Here is a 22,130-nt window from a genome sequence, read left to right as displayed (position 1 = left end):
GCACCCAAAATCAATTGGCCATTTTGAAAATGTTGGCCTTTACCTCAGTGCCGCACTTTTCTGATATGTAAAATAGTCGTAATGATACTCAGCTTTGTAAAAGTACTTTGTGATCCTCTGACAAAAGGCACATTGTTAAGTGCATCATATTATTTTATTTATTGTTATTGCATGTAGTGCACCAGTCCAATTGCCTCCTACTCCAAAAATAATAATATGTTTACATAGGTTTTTGGCTCCCAGTAAGCATAACTGTTTTTGTTCTAAGCTGACTTATCTGCAATTCATGGCACAGGCCAGTTTCTACTTGGGGGATGAGGGAAGGAAGGGACGAGAGAACAATTATAAAGCATTTTACAAGGAAACATTGCCAGTGGTGCTTGCAGTAATACTAAAAAAGCAAACAAGTAAACAACAACAAAAACCATCCCCTAACGCTTTGCTCTTACTTTTAAAGTACTTTTTATCAAAGGTTCTCAAATTACTTTACAAAGGAGGGGGTAAGTATTAGCACTATGAGTATTTTTGTCATTTAAACCAGTAGATTTTTGGCTGAACAAGGCTTTGGCCCTATGTGGAGGGCATTTATTGTCACAGCATAGGCTCTGATCCTGGTGGGCCGTTGGTCTGTTTGGAGCTCTGTTTGCTTCACTGGGGTTCTGCTCAGTCATAAGAGTCCATCCGCCCTGATTGCAGGATGGGGCCAGAGTGGGCATTGTGAAACTACTTACATTGTTTTCTCTAAGCACTGTTGGCTACAGTCTGTCGAGGCCTCGAACAGATATGCAGTGTGGGGTGTTCCCTAGTGTCCTGGGGGCATAAGGTACCCCAAAAGGGAAGCAGGGAATCCTAGCTCTGCAACCCTGCTACCGCCAAGCACTAGCTACCTGGCCATGCATGGGACACCTCAAGCATTGTAAATTGCAAGATTGGGACCATGAATTGTAAGTTCTCTGGGGCAAGGACTCTCTCTTCTTGTGTGTTTTACAATGTCCTGCAGTGTGGGCACCCAATCCTGATTGGAGCCTTCATAATAGTGCTAATGCTTGCAGCGGGCACCATAAAGATTCCAACGTTTTTGTTCACTGAAATAATTACCTTTTTGTCCCATCATTTGTGATATTGTTTCCACTTAGAATGGGGAATGTCTCAAACCCATCATTGTGCATTTATATACTGCAGGAGGTTAATGTCCAGATTTTAATGGCACCCCTTTTACATACATTTGTTATGCATTGCTTGTCCTGATTTTATTTGAACTTTTTTTTATAGACTCCTCCTTGTTACATTAAACTGAAGTGAACCAACAGTAATAGAAATTCCAGCACTTTTAGGACTGCAAATCCAAGCTGAGGTGTGAAACTACTTTAAAAAAAAAAAAAAAAAGCAATCCAGCTCAAAGTGAAGAGGGAGTCAATGAAGAATTATAATATGCAACAGTATTTTAATAGTTTTTGCCAAGTCTGATGGTCCTGCAGATTGTACTGTGGCTAAAATTCATGTAGAAGACCCTCTCTGTGTGTGGGCCTTTCTACTGTCTGGATGGGAACGGATGGTCTCTACACCTGTTACAGATATGCTGATGCGAAGGGGCAGGTTTCGAAAAGGTCCCATGGGATGTGTGTTTATGAAGATCCAGTAGCCCAAAGCACCTGCATAAGGGGCACAAAGGGTTAGCAGCCATTATTCTTTGAGCCCTACCAAATTCCTGTTCCGTTTTGGTCAATTTCACAGCCAGGAGGTTTTAAAATTAGTCAGTTTCACATTTTCAGGTGTTCACATCGGAAATTTCATGGTGTTGTAACCCTGGGGGGGTCATAGAATCATAGAATATCAGGATTGGAAGGGACCTCAGGAGGTCATCTAGTCCAACCCCCTGCTCAAAGCAGGACCGATCCCCAATTAAATCATCCCAGCCAGGGCTTTGTCAAGCCTGACCTTAAAAATATCTAAGGAAGGAGATTTCACCACCTCCCTAGGTAACGCATTCCAGTGTTTCACTGGTGAAAAAGTTTTTCCTAATATCCAACCTAAATCTCCCCCACTGCAACTTGAGACCATTACTCCTTGTCCTGTCATCCGCTACCACTGAGAATAGTCTAGATCCATCCTCTTTGGAACCCCCTTTCAGGTAGTTGAAAGCAGCTATCAAATCCCCCCTCATTCTTCTCTTCTGTAGACTAAACAATCCCAGTTCCCTCAACCTCTCCTCGTAAGTCATGTGTTCCAGTCCCCTAATCTTTTTTGTTGCCCTCTGCTGGACTCTCTCCAATTTTTCCACATCCTTCTTGTAGTGTGGGGCCCAAAACTGGACACAGTACTCCAGATGAGGCCTCACCAATGTCGAATAGAGGAGAACGATCACGTCCCTCAATCTGCTGGCGATGCCCCTACTTATACATCCCAAAATGCCATAGGCCTTCTTGGCTACAAGGGCACACTGTTGACTCATATCCAGCTTCTCGTCCACTGTAACCCCTAGGTCCTTTTCTGCAGAACTGCTGCCTAGCCATTCGGTCCCTAGTCTGTAGCGGTGCATGGGATTCTTCCGTCCTAAGTACAGGACTCTGCACTTGTCCTTGTTGAACCTGATCAGATTTCTTTTGGCCCAATCCTCCAATTTGTCTAGGTCCCTCTGTATCCTATCCCTACCCTCCACCGTATCTACCGTTCCTCCCAGTTTAGTGTCGTCTGCAAACTTGCTGAGAGTGCAATCCACACCATCCTCCAGATCATTAATGAAGATATTGAACAAAATTGGCCCCAGGACCGACCCTTGGGGCACTCCGCTTGATACTGGCTGCCAACTAGACATGGAGCCATTGATCACTACCCATTGAGCCCAATGATCTAGCCAGCTTTCTATCCACCTTATAGTCCATTCATCCAGCCCATAGTACTTTAACTTGCTGGCAAGAATACTGTGGGACACCATATCAAAAGCTTTGCTAAAGTCAAGGAATAACACATCCACCGCTTTCCCCTCATCCACAGAGCCAGTTATCTCGTCATAGAAGGCAATTAGATTAGTCAGGCATGACTTGCCCTTGGTGAATCCATGCTGACTGTTCCTGATCACTTTCCTCTCCTCTAAGTGCTTCAGCATTGATTCTTTGAGGACCTGCTCCATGATTTTTCCGGGGACTAAGGTGAGGCTGACTGGTCTGTAGTTCCCAGGATCCTCCTCCTTCCCTTTTTTAAAGATGGGTACTACATTAGCCTTTTTCCAGTCATCTAGGACTTCCCCGGATCGCCGTGAGTTTTCAAAGATAATGAACAATGGCTCTGCAATCACATCCGCCAACTCCTTTAGCACTCTCGGATGCAACGCATCCAGCCCCATGGACTTGTGCACATCCAGCTTTTCTAAATAGTCCCAAACCACTTCTTTCTCCACAGAGGGCTGGTCACCTTCTCCCCATGCTGTGCTGCCCAGTGCAGTAGTCTGGGAGCTGACCTTGTTCGGGAAGACACAGGAGTACAGCAATGAGTACATTAGCTTTTTCCACATCCTCTCTCACTAGGTTGCCTCCCTCATTCAGTAAGGGGCCCATACTTTCCTTGACTTTCTTCTTGTTGCTAACATACCTGAAGAAACCCTTCTTGTTACTCTTAACATCTCTTGCTAGCTGCAAATCCAGGTGTGATTTGGCCTTCCTGATTTCACTCCTGCATGCCCGAGCAATATTTTTATACTCTTCCCTGGTCATTTGTCCAATCTTCCACTTCTTGTAAGCTTCTTTTTTGTGTTTAAGATCAGCAAGGATTTCATTGTTAAGCCAAGCTGGCTGCCTGCCATATTTACTATTTTTTCTACACATTGGGATGGTTTGCCCCTGTAAGCTCAATAAGGATTCTTTAAAATACAGCCAGCTCTCCTGGACTCCTTTCCCCCTCATGTTATTCTCCCAGGGGATCCTGCCCATCAGTTCCCTGAGGGAGTCAGAGTCTGCTTTTCTGAAGTCCAGGGTCCGTATTCTGCTGCTCTCCTTTCTTCCTTGTGTCAGGATCCTGAACTCGACCATCTCATGGTCACTGCCTTCCAGGTTCCCATCCACTTTTGCTTCCCCTACTAATTCTTCCCAAAAGGCGGTCAGGGTGGGAGGGTTGCAAGGCTACTGTAGGGGGGTTCTGGGATTGTCACTCTTACTTCTGCTCTGCTGAGGCCTTCAGAGCTGGGCAGCCAGAGAGGAAGGCTGCTGGCCCGGCGCCCAGCTCTAACGCTAGCACCACCTCCAGCAGCAGCACAGAAGTGAGTGTTGCAGGGTATGGGGGGGTGGGTTATGTCCGGTTCTCCCGGCAGTCTACTACACGAGTTGGGGGCTGACAGCTAGTGCCACAGCCTGTGTGTGTGTGTGTGTGTGTGTGTGTGTGTGCGTGTGTGTGTGAGAGAGAGAGAGAGAGAGAGAGTCAGCAGGTGACAGCTGGAGTCACCCGAGCTTTCTGCAGCAAGGGGAGATTTTGGAGGTGGGTCTGACCCGCCCCGGGAGCAGTCCCTGTAGGGGAAGAGGAAGTCTCTTCCCTGCCCATCCCCAGCCGGGACTAGCAGCTGGAGCCCTGCACAGGCTAGGAGCCACCTGCTGTGTGCAAGATTTCATGGGGGAGATAAGATTTCATGGTCAGTGATGCATTTTTCATGGCCATGAATTTGGTAGGGTCCTACTTATTGTGTATTACTGCATTTGCAGAGGGGCTGCCAATGGATTTTATAGGGGAATATTCCACCTCCACTTAGTTCCTGGTATGCAGCCTTATAACTTCTTGGTTTTGTGCCTGAATGGGTGAATTTCACCTTGTGAGAACGGTCAAGTTAACAGTTTGGTTTTTGATTTAAAAATCCATCCTGAACTGGTTGACTGCTGTCTTGTGCGGAAATATTGCTGATGTGTACAATAGTATCAGCTATAAAGGCTATATGTGATGTCATTTCACATGTAGAGCTCCCACTGACATCAATTGGAGTTCTGCTTGAAAAACAGTGGTAGAATCGGCTGTCATTCGACTTTATTCAGCCTTGTCTGGTTAGGAACATTTTACGGTCTATAGACTAGAGGTTTGAAGTTATTTTATTAGTAGCACATCAGTCTTTTTTTTTTTCTTCCTTTTTTCCTTATGATTTCTACAAAAGAGTGTACCCATGGCAGTTTTGATAGCTATGTAAAATACAGCCTTTACTAAAACACACCTATCGGTCTGATAGCCTCACCCCAACAGCCAACCACCAATCCCCCCCTCTTTCCTCCAACACTGACCCTCTTCGTGCCCCCCTTTCCCTCAAAAGCCTGGGAGAGTAGATGGGCTTTTCTGTGTTCCCTAAAAGTCAGCAAATTTGGGCTATTTTTGCCAAGCTGGGGGGTCATCGGTTCCAAAATGTAGGGACCCTTGCCCATAATAGAAGAAACTTCCTCCCATTTTTAATAAGGTGCGCTTCAACTTCAGTGCTTTTGCTGATTGTTACTAAGGTGGCATTGCATAAATCTTGACACAGAAGGATAATTCAGTACAGTAGCACTATGAAGTCTCTCTCTGTTGCGCCAATCACCTGTATTTCTGATAGTAATTCCAGTATTCCTAAAATGTCTTGATTCTGAGAGAGGCAGGAAAACAAGCTGAGAGTTCAATGTGGTGTTTTGTTCTTTTTTTTTTTTTAAACCAGATTTACCAAATCAGTGTTCTCCTTACCCTTGCCAGAAAGAGGGGACTGAAATATGTGAAGATCTAAAGGGTGACTTCTTTTGTCATTGCAGACGTGGCTGGCGTGGGCGAAAATGTGAACAAGGTAGTTATATTTGGTTTATTTCTTAATGACTTCTGATGACCAGGTAATACAGGATTATCTGTCATGTACAATGTTTCTATACCTCATACATTTACTTGAACTGTTATTCAGTGCACTTGTAAATAGTCATTGATGCCAAACTCCAGTATTTATCTCTTCCCCACTGTTACATAATTCACAATTGCCATAGCATTGAACTTTGGTTTACACATCATTCAGGGACACCCCCTCCCCCCCCCCCCCCAAAAGTCCTGTATGAAGCACATAACTGTATAAAATGACATTTTAAAAAAGAAAGATAATTGTGTATAGGGTTGATCCTGGATACCCTTATTTATAGAGGACCTGATACCAAGACTACTGTGAAGTGAGGATTCACATTGACTTTATTGGGGCTACTCACATAAGAACTACTTGCTTGAATAAGGGTTTGCTGGTCGTATAAATGGGAGGTTTTCCTGAGAGGTTTGCCATGTCCTTTGTAGCATACAGAGGTTTCCCCTGCTCTCTCTGATTACTGGTTTCTGCTCCTTTCAGGCCTTTCATCAGAGCCATCACTTTACTGGCTGCAAGGATTAATTAAGATTCATTTGAGATCATATGCTGCTAGCTCACAATCATGCTGGCCCAGGCAGCAGGAGATCTCATAAGGGAACTGAACCTGAGCTTCCTGTAGAGCTGTGGGAATATTGTGCAGAGTGGTGGAATTATTCACAAATATTTTATTTTAAAAATGTTGTGAAATTTGTTCGTGAATTGATTTGTGCAGCTCTATAAGCTCAGCAACTGCAATAATGTTTTGTTTTTGTTTTTTACTCAATGATCTCTTCCATTGTCTTGATCATCTAGAGACACAAGGTGGGTGAGGTAATACCTTTGACTAGACCAACTTCTGTTGGTGAAAGAGACAAGATTTCGAGCTTACACAGAGCTTTTCCTTGGGTCTGGGTAATGTACTCAGTGTCACAGCTAAGGGGACTGCCTACAACCTCATCCCACATGAACCCACCGCAAGGACCTTCTATATGCTTCTCAAGATACACAAACAAGGGAACCTGGGCAGACCCATCATGTCTGGCCACAGCACCTTACTGAAGGAATATCTGGATTCATAAAAACCATCCTCAAATCACTCCAAAGGGTCAGCTTCTTCCAGAACACAACCGATTTCCTCCAGAAACTCCGCAACATTAATAACCTCCCTCAGAACATCATCCTTGCCACCATGGACATCACCTCCCTGTACCCCAATAACCCTCACAATGACCGCATCGCTGCCTGTCTCAGATATCTACAAGACAATGGACAACACTCAGCTATGCACCCCAGACACATCACCAAACTCCTCCATTTCATCTTCACCCATAACAATTTTACATTCAACAGCAAACACTGTTCTAAATTATGGGAACAGCTGTGGGTACTAGGATGGCTCCCCGATATGCCAACCTCTTCATGGGCCACCTTGAAAAAGAATTTCTGAACAAATGTACCACAAAACCAATGATATTCCTGAAATACAGCAATGATGTTTTCATCCTCTGGACAGACAACCTAAACTCACCCATAGATTTCCACCACAATTTCAACAATCACCACCCATCCATTCAACTCTCTCTAGAACACTCTCACTTACTAGCATCAACTTTCTGGACACCACAATTAGCTTCAACAATGGAACTCTGCAGACAGCTATATACAAGAAACCCACAGATCACCACACCCTTCACAGATCCAGTAACCATCCCAAACACACCAAGACATTTGCTTTCCGCTGCGAGGCATTCAGATACCACAGAATATGCTCTGAGGAGAAAGTCCGGGATATACACCTTAACACGCTTAAAACTGCCTTCACCAAACAAGCACACTCCACCAGATAAGTAGATTGCATCATGGAATGGTCCACCTAAATACCTCAAGAGAACTGGCTTCAATACAGAGATAAAATCCCCTCTGACTGTACACCCATAGTTGTCGCCTACTACTCCACATTGGAACCTGTACGGGGTATCATTAAAGAGTTACAACCCAAACTCGATGGGATTACACCCTGAAAGAATTTTTTCCGGAACCCCCTCTTCTGGCCTTCAAACAACCCGCTGAGCCTCTCCAAGCTCCCCACAGGCCAGTATACACCAACTCAAAGAGGCACCAGATCCTGTCAGAATATATGCAAAATCTGTAGACCTTTCTCCACTGCTACGATGACCAACGCTCCTTGCAACACACCTTTCAAGGTTCATAGGTCCTACACATGCCTATCACAACGTGTGGTGTACCTCATCCTGTGTCCTAAATGTGCCCATAAATATGTGGGTGAAACGAGACAGTCACTACACTCTCAAATGAACTCACACAGAACAGTGACAAAAGACAAAAACATCGTATCACCTGTGCATGAACTCTTTACAGAGTGATCACTCTATATCTGACCTATCATTCCTCATTCTCAAAGGAAATCTGCACACCTTCCAAAGACAATTCTGGGAGCTTAACCTCAGAACTTTGCTAGACACGAAAGATCATGGACTGAATAGACACCTGGTTTTATGGCTTAGTACTACAATCTGTAACCCACTAACAACCCCTCCTCCTCCTTATCTTTTTTCCCCTCCCCTTTCCTTTCCCCCTATGACTGGAGGGGAGTTAAGAGGCCACTTCACCTTGAATGGTTCCTTGAAATATGTGTTAACTATTTATGCTGCACAATCCGTTCCACCTTGTATTTAGCTTTGACACTCTGAGTACATTTCCCAGACCCCAAGAAGAGCTCTGTGTAACTCGGAAGCCTGTCTCTCTCACCAACAGAAATTAGTCCAGTAAAAGATATTATCTCACCCACCTTGTCTCTACTATCCTGGGACCAGTACGGCTACAACAACACTGCATTGATCATACTGTTGTTTAAATTTTGAGTATAAAGATCCCTTCCCAGATGTGGTTCAGGATGCTATATGAACATCAGGTCTGCTCCTGCAAAAACATATGGGAGTTACTTTACTCATGGCGATAGTACCATCAACTTCATTAGGATGATTCCCAGGAGTAAAGACATGCATACCTGTTTGCAGGGTTGGGCACACATTTCAGTAGTGGTTGTGGAAGATCCTAGGTGCAATAAATAAGTGTATGTGTGTATGTGTATTTGAGTTGGTATGCACGTTTTTGAAGCTGTTTCTAAACATAACAATTATTCTTCCATCTCTTGCCTTTCTTCCCTCCTTCCTACTTCCCATCCCTACCCTCACTTACACAATGCTGAATAGCTGAAAAGCCTAACATAACTTTTTATTGATGTCTAGATATTAATGAATGCAGTGTGCAGAATGGTGGCTGTAACCAAGTCTGTCTCAACAACCCAGGCAGTTACCGCTGTTCGTGCTATAGTGGCTATGCTCTTCTTAAAAACAATAAAATATGTGAAGGTAAGATCAATGTATACCTTTAATTTCAGGTTAGCTGTTACATTAAAGTCAATGATTAGCAGTTCTCGATCACTGTGGACAACATTAGGGTATGTGTTATGTTTATATTATTTTGGATATAAGGTAGGTGGGAGGTAAAATGTGTGGGTGGAAGTGAGATAGTGGTTTGAAACTTAAGGACTCTGTAAGGGTCCCCTGGGTTGCTAGGAGCCACCCTAGAATATTTGTTCAAGTCCATAGGCACTGTCTTCCCCTCTGCCCGGTGAGTGTTCGGCCCAGTCCCTGCCCTTGCCCTGCCTCTTCTCCGCCTCCTCCCCTGAATGCGCTGTGTCCCCACTCCTCCCCCTCCCACCCGGAAAGTCCTAAGCGCCGCCAAACAGCTGTTAGGCGGCGGCAGGGTGGGAAGCACTGAGTGGGATAGGGAGGAGTGGGGACACGTCGTGCTTGGGGGGAAGGAGAGGAGGGGAGCTTGGCTGCTGGTGCATGCAGGGCACCCGCGAATTGTTCCCTGTGAGTGCTCCAGCCCCGGAGCATCCACGGAGTTGGCACCTATGTGTTCGACAGTCAGCAGTGGGAGGGGGCCATTGGAGGAATGAGTGGAAATTTGCTGGCTGTAGGCAGTTTGGTCCAAGCTGGCTGAGGATGTCAAGAACGGTTTCTTCAAACACTGATCTATCAGGGATGATCGAGGCCTGGGCTCGTTAAAGAGTGAAGGTAAGACCAGACTGGGAGAACATCAGACTTTGTGGCTTATGAAGAGGAAGCCTGAACTGTGGGGGGTGAAATTGTCCTTTCCAGGGCTGGAAAAGGACCATGATCCAGCTGATCAGTACTGGAGTTCATTCACAGATATATGTTGTAAATAATAAATCGCAGGTCTCTTAATTCAGTCCTGAGTGGAGCTGTGGTGAATGGGGATTTATGCAGTGGCCTTCAGAGAACACCTACCGTAGCTATCGGGACAACTCTCCTGCTCCTGGGGATAGGGTCCTTGTAAGAAGGGAGCAGAGGGAGGGGTGTCCCAAGGTAAAATTGCCAAATGAGAAGCTTGGTGGTAGCAGCAGTATACAAGACCAAGTCCTAGGAAACTTGGAGTTGTGACAATTACGTTTTATACTGTTAGTTTACACCAAATGTTGTGTTTTAATCGTTAGGCCAAAAGAAACTCTTAATAATTGGGTTTTTGTTTTGTTTTTTTCCCCAAGTAACTGCAGCCTATTAGGATTTTATTCAGTAGTGCAGGTTTGGAATACATGCCTAGGCATGCCAGTAGTCACACCATACTTTTCTGCAACATCATAACATGGGAGTGATTCACGGAAGATTTGTGGGTTGGATTGTACTAAATTGGTCCAGCTGATCAGCCCTCACATCCTGACAACACTGAGAGGAAGAAGGGTTGGCAAGAAGAGTTGTTATGATTATTCCCAGTCTCATTGCATTGCAATATACGAGCCTGTTGTTTTTTTTTTCTTTTTTTGTGGTGTTTGTTAAACTTAATATTATTTTTTCTTAATCTGGGTATGTACAGCAGCTAATAAATTCAGAAGGTGAAAGTGCAAAGAATGGAGCTTTCAGTCTTCCTTGCATAATCTCATTTAAGATTAACTGTTGAAATGCCCTGGTGAGGGCAGACAGCAATGTTACAAAGCAGTTTAGGACAGAAAGTGAAGCAGAACATCATGTCCAGTTGAAGCTACAGGGTGAATGTTATGTCAACAGAATTTAACTAATCCGGATTTCAAATGCCCTTCTTTTGCAAGCTGTGCCATGGGATCATTAATGACCACAAGTGGCCAAGCCCTCAGCTCTATTTATCTCCATTCAAAAGACAAATTATGTATAAACCTTTTAATGTGCTGGCACAGAATTTATTTCATAACAGTTCAGTCATCCCTGCTTATAAGAACCTTGGTTGACACACACAGTACAGGAAATAGAGCCAGGCATATGCAGAAGCTTCAGCACAATAACTTTATCAACCAAACATAAATACAAGATATGGAAATTTCCTGCAATATTTTGGGGAGCTCTCACTGTATTAAGTTTATGTATGTAATTCCATCAGGGCGGGTGACACAGCTCCTACAGAAACTAAGAACAGTGGGGGGTGATTAGGCAAATTCACTAAGGTTGTAACACCTCTAGAGAAGTATCACCACCTGGAGATGCTCATATACTAGTTCGAACTGGTTTCTGCAGAGAAAAACAGACAAAGAAGGACTTTTGATAAATAGCATGAGTTTAAACACACTCACTGTTACGCACCTATGGGGATCATCCCACTCCCCCATCAGGACATGAATGTTTGCTGTTTTCTGATCCAGCAGACACACAGGAGTTTCTGTCAAAGCGGGGGCCCCAATCCTTGTGAAGGTTTTTGGAAGGACCTTGGCCTACTGAGGCCCCATAAGACTGATGGGTGACCTCTGGTAAACTTCTAGCAGGCGTATAAGAACTCATTATTGTTTTTATATGTTTTGTCTAGAATTCTTTCACCTTGAGAATCAAGGTGCTTGCTTATAGAGAACTATATGGTACCTTGTGACGGCAGGCAATTTCAGCTGTTCATAGCCTTTGAAGAGGAAGCAAAGCACAAACACTGGCCTGTTTATGCAGTCTGGCTTGCTGGAGATACCACACTGTAGGCAGGGAACTGCAGTCTGGAAAAACCACGGTCAGGAGGGAGAGATGTGGGTCTCTACCCAGTAGAGATGACTGCTGAGGAGCCTAGAGTGGGTGACCCCAAGACACCACAGAGGGGGGAAAACAAGTGCAGTTGTCCCGAACCATTTCCAATGCACAGAGTGATTACACAGTGTCCCTTTCCCGACAGGAAGAGAAACTGATCATAAAAGCCAAAAAAATTGATGGTTTTTCAAGACAAGATCTTCAGCGGGTGTAAATTGGCATAGAGCTATGCTGATGTACATCATCTGAAGATCTTTCCCAAAAAGTATAGATATAAATGGGAAGAACCCCTTTTGAGAATTACATGTAAACACTCATAGCCTGGAGATTTATCCGTGTAACAGCAGATGTTTTATATGTAGTGTAAATTGTATCTGAATGAATATTTTTATCTTTCTTTCCCTCTAAGCTTGTGCCTATAATAATGATGTACCCGCACTAGGGGAAAAAGTGATTTTTTTGATTTTGTTTTTTTATCAAATTTTAGCTCAGCTTAGGTAAAATCCTAGTGTGCACAAAGCAGTTGTAGTTTTAACATGTTAGCAGGTCGAGGTAGACAATAAACTCTTCCCTAATATTTACCTTGACCTGCTAGCACACATTAAAACAACAACTTTTTCCACATTCGCCAGCACCTGCTGAAAAGTGACTTATTTTCCTCACCCCATCCCTGGATCTAAGGGGAGTATGCCTCCCTATAGCAGAACCACCCAGTACTCTTAAACTGATGCCTAATTTGGTGATTAGATTATAGACATGCACTCCTTTCGGCCTAATTCACAATAGTGCAAAGGGACACATTGGTGAGTTGTACCCATTATTCCAGCTGTGAAGTTCGCCTTGTGTCTAAAAGAAAATGTTCTGTTTAATGTTGGTTTATTAATCCAACACAACGACAATAGAACAAAAAACCTTGCTATTAAAGACAGATGTTTAATAATAATAATAATATATGCCACAGGTATCATAAATTTTAAGATGATGATATGCTTTAGGTGAAATTTGAGAGATGGTGTTTGAAAGAGATGTGGGAATTTTATAAAGTAATTGAAATTGAATTACAAATGGTTAAAGGCTGAGAATTTTAAAAACTTACATGCATTTTATGAAATTGTGTGTGTTAAAAAGAGGAAGAGCAGGGGAGAGGAGAAACCTGTATTTGTTAAAATAACGTTTCTTTGATTTTGGGTTTCAAATCTGTATTTGTGTCACCAAAAATAAAACTGGTCCTCCACTTCCTGACTGTGTGCTTCTTATTGTTCCACAGTTTGTAGCCCTATCAAACTTGGCAGCTGGGTCTATTTTCTCAGTGTTTTCCCTCTAGGTCACTTTGCATTCCTCTTCCAAAGATAGCCAATGGCTTGAAGAGAAACCAACAGCTGTTCTTGGGAAGCCTGTAATCACTTCCTTACTGGCACTGAACAGCTTTAATATTTATCAGACCAACAATGTAGACAGATTCTCAAGGATATTAGTAAACTTCTCAATTAGCTAAATAACTGAGAAGACAGTTGACCCTGCCATACTCAAGACTTGCAAACGTTGAAATGATACTGATGTGAAATAGCCCTGTGTGTTTGACTGTTTGTTTTGCAGACATAGATGAATGCACAGTATCAACAGGCATCTGTGGAGAAGCTCTTTGTAAAAATTTAATAAGCTCGTATGCATGTCTGTGTGATACAGGCTACAGATATGATAACTTAAGCAAGTCTTGTCAAGGTAAGTGCATGGAAATAATGGGATTAATTACATGGTAACATTTATAAAGTTCTGTGATGATGTAAAGCACTATGGGATTGTACAGTACATTTTATTAATCTTCCTTTCTTTTTAGTTCATCGTTTAACCATTGTAGGTCAGTTGCCTTTCAGTGCCTGTGAGCAACTACAGAATAACTAAGACTTCTTGTATTGACAGGCAGTGATCTGGTTGGGATCCAGACAAATCTGTTCATAGTGTTGTTTCCATCTGTGGTGGCAGAACACTACAGAGCAGTAGTTGTTGTTTAAAAATCTCTCGTAGTATTTAGCTGCGCTTGGAGTCCTGTGTAAATAGGACTGTGTACAGCTCTGTAAGTGTTCCAGGACCAGTGTTGCCTCCAGCATTATGTCTGAGTAGCGTAAGGACATGAATTTCACATGAGCCTCTATGCACTGAAATGGCTTACCTATCGAGGTGGTGGAATCTCCATCCTTAGAGGTTTTTAAGGCCTGGCTTGACAAAGCCTTGGCTGGGATGATTTAGTTGGTGTTGGTCCTGCTTTGAGCAGGGGATTGGACCTCCTGAGGTCTCTTCAACCCTAATATTCTATGATTTATAAAGTGCGAGGGCGTCTTTCTTTCTTTCTTTTTTTTTCTTTTTAAAATAGCTACCTATATCCTTGGGCCACAAATGTGACTTTTCCCCCCGGATTTCTGAAGTGAATGAGAAAATGCAAAAGGAGGAAAGAAATTAATGGAGACCTCTCATTAGTATTGTCAGCTCCTTGTTGTTTATTAAGGATCCAATTCTGCAGTCATTACACTGAGTAGCAATTATGCAAATTGTCATGCTGACCACAGCTGGGCTACCAAAACAAGTAAGATCTACTCAGTGCACGAGTACCAGAATTGGCCTTATGAGGAAGCATTGTCTAGCAGTTAGAGCACAGGGCTATGAATCAGGAGACCAGGTCAGACCAGGAGTCAGGGTTCTGTTCTCAGCCTTCCCAGGACTCACTATGTAACTTTGGGCAGCCAGAACTTATTTGTAAATCAGATTCCTTACCTGTAAAATGGGGATAATAATAGTTCTGTACCTTGGAAGGATGTTGAGGGATAATTACTGAGTGTTAAGCACTTTGAGATCATCAAATGACAGGCACTATAGAAGGGCAAAAATATTATACAGTTTGTAGACCATTTGCTTAAATTAATCAGTATTTTTCATTGTCCCCCCTTTCCCTTTGCTGGTGGTGTATAGATGTGAATGAATGTGAAGAGAAACTTTGTGAGCAAACCTGTGTCAATTCACCAGGGAGTTACACCTGTCACTGTGATGGCAAAGGGAGAGTTAAGCTTTCCCAGGACATGAACACTTGTGAGGTATCTTATCTCTCATTTCAGTAACTGAAAAACGAAAAGCTTTGAAATAGTTATGCTTGGATTAAATAACTCAGAGGGGAGAGTCCAACAGTCCAGGCTTACTTGAGCTGGGTAGTAGATACCATAAGAGGCCAGTGTCCTGTCTCCTCCACCTCTGTAGGAAAGGGGTCTTGTTAGGGTGATGAGAGAATAGCTTAGGCAAGTCTTATCTTCCCAGGATCCCACTGGCTAAGCATCTGTTGCCCCATTCCACAAAGAGGATGGCAGTGGAAGCACTGTGTGTCCTCTACTTAACTGTAATTTACATCTGTCTGCATAAGCTTTTCTGAATTAGGTCCACTGAGGATGGTGTAGAAATTTAATGGCATGATCTAAGTTATAGAGTAGTACTTTCACTTTGTGTTGCGTGCCACGATCCCTTTATGATTTTTTTCCCTTTGGCTGAGGCAGGAAGGAGTCTCTGATACTTGGTGTGAATGCAAAAAGCATCCATTAGCAAGTTTTTTATAGTGGACTTTTTTCTGAGGATGTGGGATTACAATGGAAATTGTTCTTTAATGTGTACATTTTTTTTTTTTGCTATAGAAAAATATGCCCTCAGGGGAAGCAAGGGGAAATGAACTTTAAGTGTCCTCATTACTAAAATTACAGTACTGTAGTCTTAGAACTTATCAACAGTTGTTTCATAATTGATACCCTGATCAACAACTATATCCATGTCATGAGTGTTTGAGATTAGAAAATAGCAAAGGAAATTCCATTTGATTGTCGTCTTCTTTTGTTAATGTACGAGCAAATAATTAGTCTACAAATATGTTTCAATTATAGGATATTATACCTTGTGTGTCTTTTGCTGTTGCGAAAAGTGTTAAATCTCTATACCTGGGGAGAATGTTCAGTGGTACGCCTATTATCAGACTGCGCTTTAAAAGGAAACAGCCCACAAGGTGAGAGTGCTTTTAGAACTGCAGCTGAACATTGCGTCCCTTCAGTACATGTATGGAATTAAAAAGCCACTTGGAACTAAAATTATTATTATTAATTTGTTTGTATGTATTATGATACACTTGGGAACACTGATCAAGGATCAGACCCCAATTATGCGAGGCACTGTACAGACAAGTAACCAAGAAGGGAGTCCTTGCTCCAGAGAATCTGATGATCTCTGAAATATGTCAGTGTGTTCTCTACTACTGTTTTCATAATAATATACCCTCCATCTAGTTTAGTCTTAGAATTGAGTTAAAAGCTAATACTTTTTAATACTTGGTTCTTAACTGTCTGAACTGATGCTCTCTGTATGGAAAGCACACAGTGGTTTTTGAATTCTGCATAACTGATTTGTTTCTTGACACCCATGTGGTCAGACTTGTGGCTGAATTCGACTTTAGAACCTTTGATCCTGAAGGTATCCTTTTCTTTGCTGGAGGCCATCAAGACAGCACGTGGATAGTCTTAGCTTTGCGCAACGGACGGTTAGAATTGCAGTTGAAGTACAGTGGAATAGGCCGTGTGACCAGCAGTGGGCCAGTTATCAACCATGGCATGTGGCAAACAGTGAGTATAAGCTGCTTGTTTCATGGATGTTATTGTCCCATTGTTTGATTCTTGGTCTGCATCTAAAATGCACTTAGGCTTTTTGCTTTCTTTGTATTTTGAAAGGATATTGTTTGGACATAGCCTCATGTTTAACATGCTGTTATATTTTATATTTAAAGGTGGAAATGAAACTATTGGGGTTTTTTAAATCTGGTGTTCCAGGACTCAGCGTAAATACAGCAGTTTAGGGCACATTCTTCATCTAGACAGAGCATTACTTGCAATCTGTGATTGCAGACACAGTACAGAATATGCACAGCCTTCTTTCCATTTTTCACTACAATAGCGTGGTGGGGGTGAATGGGGGCTTTATGTCACTTCTCATTTTAAGTTACTTTTAAAAAAAGAAAATAAACTTGGGTGTAAGAACAACATTTCAACTATAGAATTCAAGTGTAGCAATAAGCCGAACCCTGGAGTAGGGGGCCCATGGAGAGACATGCATGGCCTGACTCAGAGCTCTAGGAGGCATTGTGCCTGTGGCAGGAATGATACCTCCAAAGGCACTAGAGAAGCTTTGCTGCCACACCTCCTTGAAGAGGATGCAGTATATCCTCAAACCACATGGCACATATGGCTGAGTTGGCAGAGTTGGAGTTACGCCACCTTTCCTTCTTCCCTGTTCCTGTGCACAATCCTCAGGCTGAGTCATCCTCTAGAGTAAATTGGAGCAGCCTCTGTGGCTACGGGGCCCAACTGTAGAACTAGCTTTGCGATAGCAGAGGACTACCTCAGCTGGTGTGTGTGTGGTGGTGATAGTGGTGGGGAGTAGGGGGTGAAATCTTCAGCTGGCTCTGAAAAGCAGCTTTAAGTCACCTTTGTACCACTGGAGCAGCACAAGATATGGCTGAGCTCTATGACTTTGTCCTTTTTAAACTACGAAGAATGCTTATTTAAATACAAAATGGTCTGTTTCCTCCATAAATATATGGGGGAGCCTTTTTAAAAAACATTTTGATGTCTGCTTACTTATCTTCATAATAATGTAATTCCCAAGAATATTGCAAGAAGATGCAATCTGTTTTGGAGTTGGTGTGGGTTCATATTCTTCACAATCACAGAAATGTCTTCTAATTTCTGGTGATGTTGGAAATTTCATATTCTTGGGCATTATTATATGTGACCAAATCAACAAGAAAGGTTGCAATATGGATTTGTGAAATATTTGTCATTTTATGTATTCATCTTCTCTCTTATTCCTTTCTTTTTCCTTTCCCTTTAATTTTCATTCATTTGTTTTTCCTGTTGGGCCCTTTGACCTTAAATCTGTTAAGTTACTTGTTTCTTAGAGACTGGGTGGGTAAAAATTCCTGGTTAATTTTAGTACTCCAAAGTCAAGGATATTAATATTTGTGGAGGAAGAGGGGCAGATTTGAAATTACAAAATATTATTTATAAATGTCCATTCAGATTTCATGTGTTTACGAGAAATTAGGTGAAGGATTTTTTTCCCCCAAAGAATAGTTGGAAAAACCATACCCTGTAGTGTATTCATATTAACCAATAGACATTTGGTAATACTTCCAGCACGTCAAATAACGTCTCATTCAGTTCTCTTACTCTCACTGAAACAAATAATTTTCTATCTCCAAGACAACAGTGGTGGAGATTCAGTGAAGCTGTAGATAAAATGTGCGACATGCAGTAGCTTCATATTTATGAGCTTCTTCAAGCCAGGTCTTGCAAAACTAAAGATTTATCCCCATAATTTGAAATTCTGTACTGCATGCAGTGATGTCTCTAATTGGGTGTATGGAGTGGTGGGATGGCCTACTGGTTAAACTTGTGATGGAAAATGTGTTTTTATTTATTTAAAAAAAAAGTGTAACTGATACTGCTAAGGCTGGTGTGTTAGTCACAGCAGCTGCAATAAACCAGTTAAACTGTTTAACTTGGGAACATAACAGGCGTATAAGCACCAGACCTCACGGTGTGGTAATGTGAACTTTCACAAATCAGTGTAGGAGGAAGAGATTTTCTTTCTAAGTGTTGGATAATGGAGTTAGGTGAGCGAAGAATGTAGAGGCTTGTTTCGGCTATGTTCGTTTGCTGTTGAATTAAGGCGGTGGTAGGAAGGGGAATTATCAATGTAATTATTCTGTAATTAAAATAATTGTCATTCCCCTGCCAACAGACTGTTGAGCACTCCTATCCCCATGTTTTCCCCCAGAAACTATTCTTCTTGGTCACTGCTTTTCTTGTTGAGGTCTACATGCCCACAGTGCACTGCAGGGATCACTGTGGTGTCTGGTATTACTAATATCTCTGTTACAGACCTGGAAGTGGAGGCAAACAGCATCTGAAATGAAATTTGCAAATAATACTAAACTGGTAGATTTGTAATAACCAGTGAGGAACGTGAATGCCAAGGAACTTGGAGCTACTAGAAATATGGGGAAAAAATAACAAATTGAGGTGCAATGCAAGTTAGTTTTTCCACAGATGTATAATAGTAATCCAGAACATAGATAGCCAACAGGAGGGAGAAATGTGGAAAACAGGAATGCCAGCAGCTGACAGTTGGAAACTGCTTAGGCTTTAGATCTTGCCACTACATGGAAAAGTCTGTGTAAGGACTCCATGGCATTTCCCCTCTGTATTCTGCCCTGGGTCTGGGTTTCCTCAGTTCCTCTGCCAAAGAAGCTTCCCTGCCCCCAAGATCTGCCAGGTCTCAGTCTAGGGATTGGCTAGATTAAGGCCATCACTATGGAGGCCCTGCATGTCCACACTAACACTGGAGGCTGTCTTACTCTCCACAAGTCTGGCATCGAGTCTTTAACCCCTCATTCCACAAGTGCTCCTGGAATCCCCGGAAAGGGTGGAATGGAATAAGGGACCGATCAGTAAACTTTCAAAAGTACCTAAGGCACTGATCTTCAAAGGTATTTAGGTACCTAACTTCAATGGGAATTAGCTGTCTAAACAGCTTTGAAGATCTGGGCCTATGTGAGTGAGGCCTAAATGCCAGTTGCAGAAGTGATTTAGGTGCTTAGGAGCCAAACTGTAATGGGATTTAGGTTCCTAAGTGCCTGAATCACTTTTGAAAATGAGATTTAGCCCCTCCTCCCCACTACCATTATGGCCAATAGCACAGTGGTTAGAGCACTCATCTGGGATGTGGGAGACCTGTTTTCAGATTCTTGCTCTGCCTGATTTGAAGCGGGGGCTTGAATTTGGGTCTCCCATATCCCAAGTGAGTGTCTGAACAATGGGGCGATTGGGTATTCTGGGTGGGGTTCTTTCAATCTCTCCTTTTGGAGCTGTTCCACTCTGTATAAATAATTAAATATTTAGTGCTCCAAAATATCCCCTCACCTTAAAACTTACCTCCTTAAAACTCTCCTCTGCTCTGATGCCTACAGAAATCTTGATGAGCAAAAACATCACAGGAAAGGAAAGGTTTAAGAAGGGCAGCTGAAGCTAGGCAAATTCAGACTTGAAATAAGGCATACATTTTTAATGGTTGGTGAGTAACCGTTGGAACAATTTACCGAGGTTTGTGGTGGATACGCCATCACTGATCATTTTTAAATTCGGATTGGATGTCCTAGATCTGCTCTGGGAATTATTTTGGGGAAGTTCTAGGGCCTGTGCTATATAGGAGGTCAGCCTAGATGATCAGGACGGTCCATTCTGGCCTTGGAATCGATGAATAATGAATAGCATGCTCATGTGCACTGCTGATACCACAACCTATCATGCCAATCAACATTATCTCATTGTTTCCTTGTACTGTCCCCATCTCTCTGTTTCCATCTGTTGTCTCTTGTCTTGTAATTAGAATGCAGTTTCTCTGGGGTAGGGACCACCTTTCGGTTCTGTGTTTGTACAGTGCCTGGCACAGTGGTGTTGTGGTCTGTGACTGGGGTTTCTAGATACTACCATTTTACAAACAATAGTGATGGTTAGGGTACTCAACCTGGGTTCAAGTCCTTTGCTCCAAATCAGGTGGGAATTTGAAAATGGGTCACCCACATCCTAGATGATTGGCCTTCTGGTTGCCCCGGCTGCCTTGTGCCAGACCCAATCCAGTAAGTGTACTTTGAGAACCCCTACTGGATCGGTGCCTTTTACAGAGATAGGCAGGGAATCCTGAGATTGACAATCCCATCAGGGCTTAGGTATGAGCGAGGGTGTTGAGCAGCACAGTGACGTCAGGGCTTAGGCAGTTTCGTGCATGCCAGCAGTGGGAACTTAGGCACCATGGGGGACTTTACAGGGAGAAACTTAGGCACCTAGGGAATTTAGGCACCTCCAGAATTAGGTGGCAGGTCAGCGGGAGTTCTGAGGATCTAACTGGTGCTTAAAAGTTGGGTCTTAGGCTCCTAAAATGGCAGTTGGGCACCTACATTTCCTTGTGTATCTAGCCTTTAGGCAATTCTGAAAATTTTACCCCTAAGCATCAAGTTTGACACACCTGTATTTGTCAGAACCACAGGGTCAAATCCCAGTAGGATCAACTCAGCCCTTCAACCTTCTGAAAGAGGGGGGTGTGGATATGGGTGTGTCAGAGAGACATCTAGATGAGAATTTAAAGTGAGATGACTGAGGTCGTTTCTGTTCTGAGTACATGTTAAAAATCCCTTGCCACTTCTCAAAGGAATAGCATTTTCCCTAGTTTTCTTGGCCACAATTTTCCCCAGCCCCCATTTTTCTTGTGTGTGTGGCATGTCAGTTTTGTGCTTGACTGCCTCCCTTTCTCCCTGGAGGTGGCTACATTTCAATGGTACTTTATGTATGTGGGCCCTGATTCTGCAGTGAGATGCATGCAGGCAAATCCTTGTGCCTACCTGGTGCCCCACTGAAGTCAGTTGGGTTTTGCCTGGACACAAGGATCTGCCTGGACGTATATCAGTGGAGGATCAGAGCCATAGTTTGTAAAGCTCCTTTTGGAGTGAAAAACACTGTATAAATATACAACTCTTTAAATACTTTCTCAGATATGAAACCTTTCTTCTTTTGTTCTTAATATTTATTAAGCTGTCACTGCTCCAAGATGGGACCCATTTCTGTCCTGAAAGCATCTGTGTTGTTCATTAATTACAGGTCCAATAAGAAACCCTCCCTTATCTGTCCTTTCAGCTTTTCTTTTCATATATGGCTGTAGTAGGAGGAGGATAATAAATAACTTGTTATTGCAGTTAGACTGTTACATCTCCAAAACACTGTATAAACATTAAACGATTGATCCACTCATATTCTAGACTGTGTTCTCTGCCTTTTGCAATGTTGGTTTCAACTTGAAACATACGTGGGTTTTCTTCTATTTGTTATAAAACAGGTGTGTAGAATCTACTGTTCTTCTTTGAGTGGTGTTCCTGTGGGTGCTCCACTCTAGGTGTCGGTGCGTCCCTGCGCTGGAGATGGGAGATTTCTCGCAGCAGTACTCGGTCGGGGGAAGGGCGCACGCAGGAGTCATCTCGTGCACCTGTTGGCACCTCCTGTAGCGTGTGCTCCCCCGACCGTGCCTCAGTTCCTTCTCAACCGTCCTCGGCTGCAGACGGAGGTCCGCGGCAGTGCTCTCTCTGATACTTTCTGGGAGAAAAA

General features: G+C 42.9%; 1 protein-coding gene across 3 annotated transcripts in view; it reads left to right on the top strand.

The window, feature by feature from the left end:
* GAS6 (growth arrest specific 6) overlaps positions 1 to 22,130 on the top strand; it is an 80,953-nt gene that overhangs the window by 27,402 nt on the left and 31,421 nt on the right. For all 3 annotated transcript variants that reach the window (XM_074964192.1, XM_074964200.1, XM_074964184.1), the window contains 6 exons: positions 5,657 to 5,779; positions 9,085 to 9,207; positions 13,495 to 13,620; positions 14,863 to 14,984; positions 15,813 to 15,931; positions 16,352 to 16,541. In XM_074964192.1, coding sequence (XP_074820293.1) covers positions 5,657 to 5,779; positions 9,085 to 9,207; positions 13,495 to 13,620; positions 14,863 to 14,984; positions 15,813 to 15,931; positions 16,352 to 16,541 — 803 coding nt within the window. The remainder of the gene's footprint in view (positions 1 to 5,656; positions 5,780 to 9,084; positions 9,208 to 13,494; positions 13,621 to 14,862; positions 14,985 to 15,812; positions 15,932 to 16,351; positions 16,542 to 22,130) is intronic.

This window comes from Natator depressus, chromosome 1 (genome assembly GCF_965152275.1).
Source record: "Natator depressus isolate rNatDep1 chromosome 1, rNatDep2.hap1, whole genome shotgun sequence".
Lineage (NCBI taxonomy): Eukaryota > Metazoa > Chordata > Testudines > Cheloniidae > Natator > Natator depressus.
This window is presented reverse-complemented; position numbering and strand designations above follow the sequence as displayed.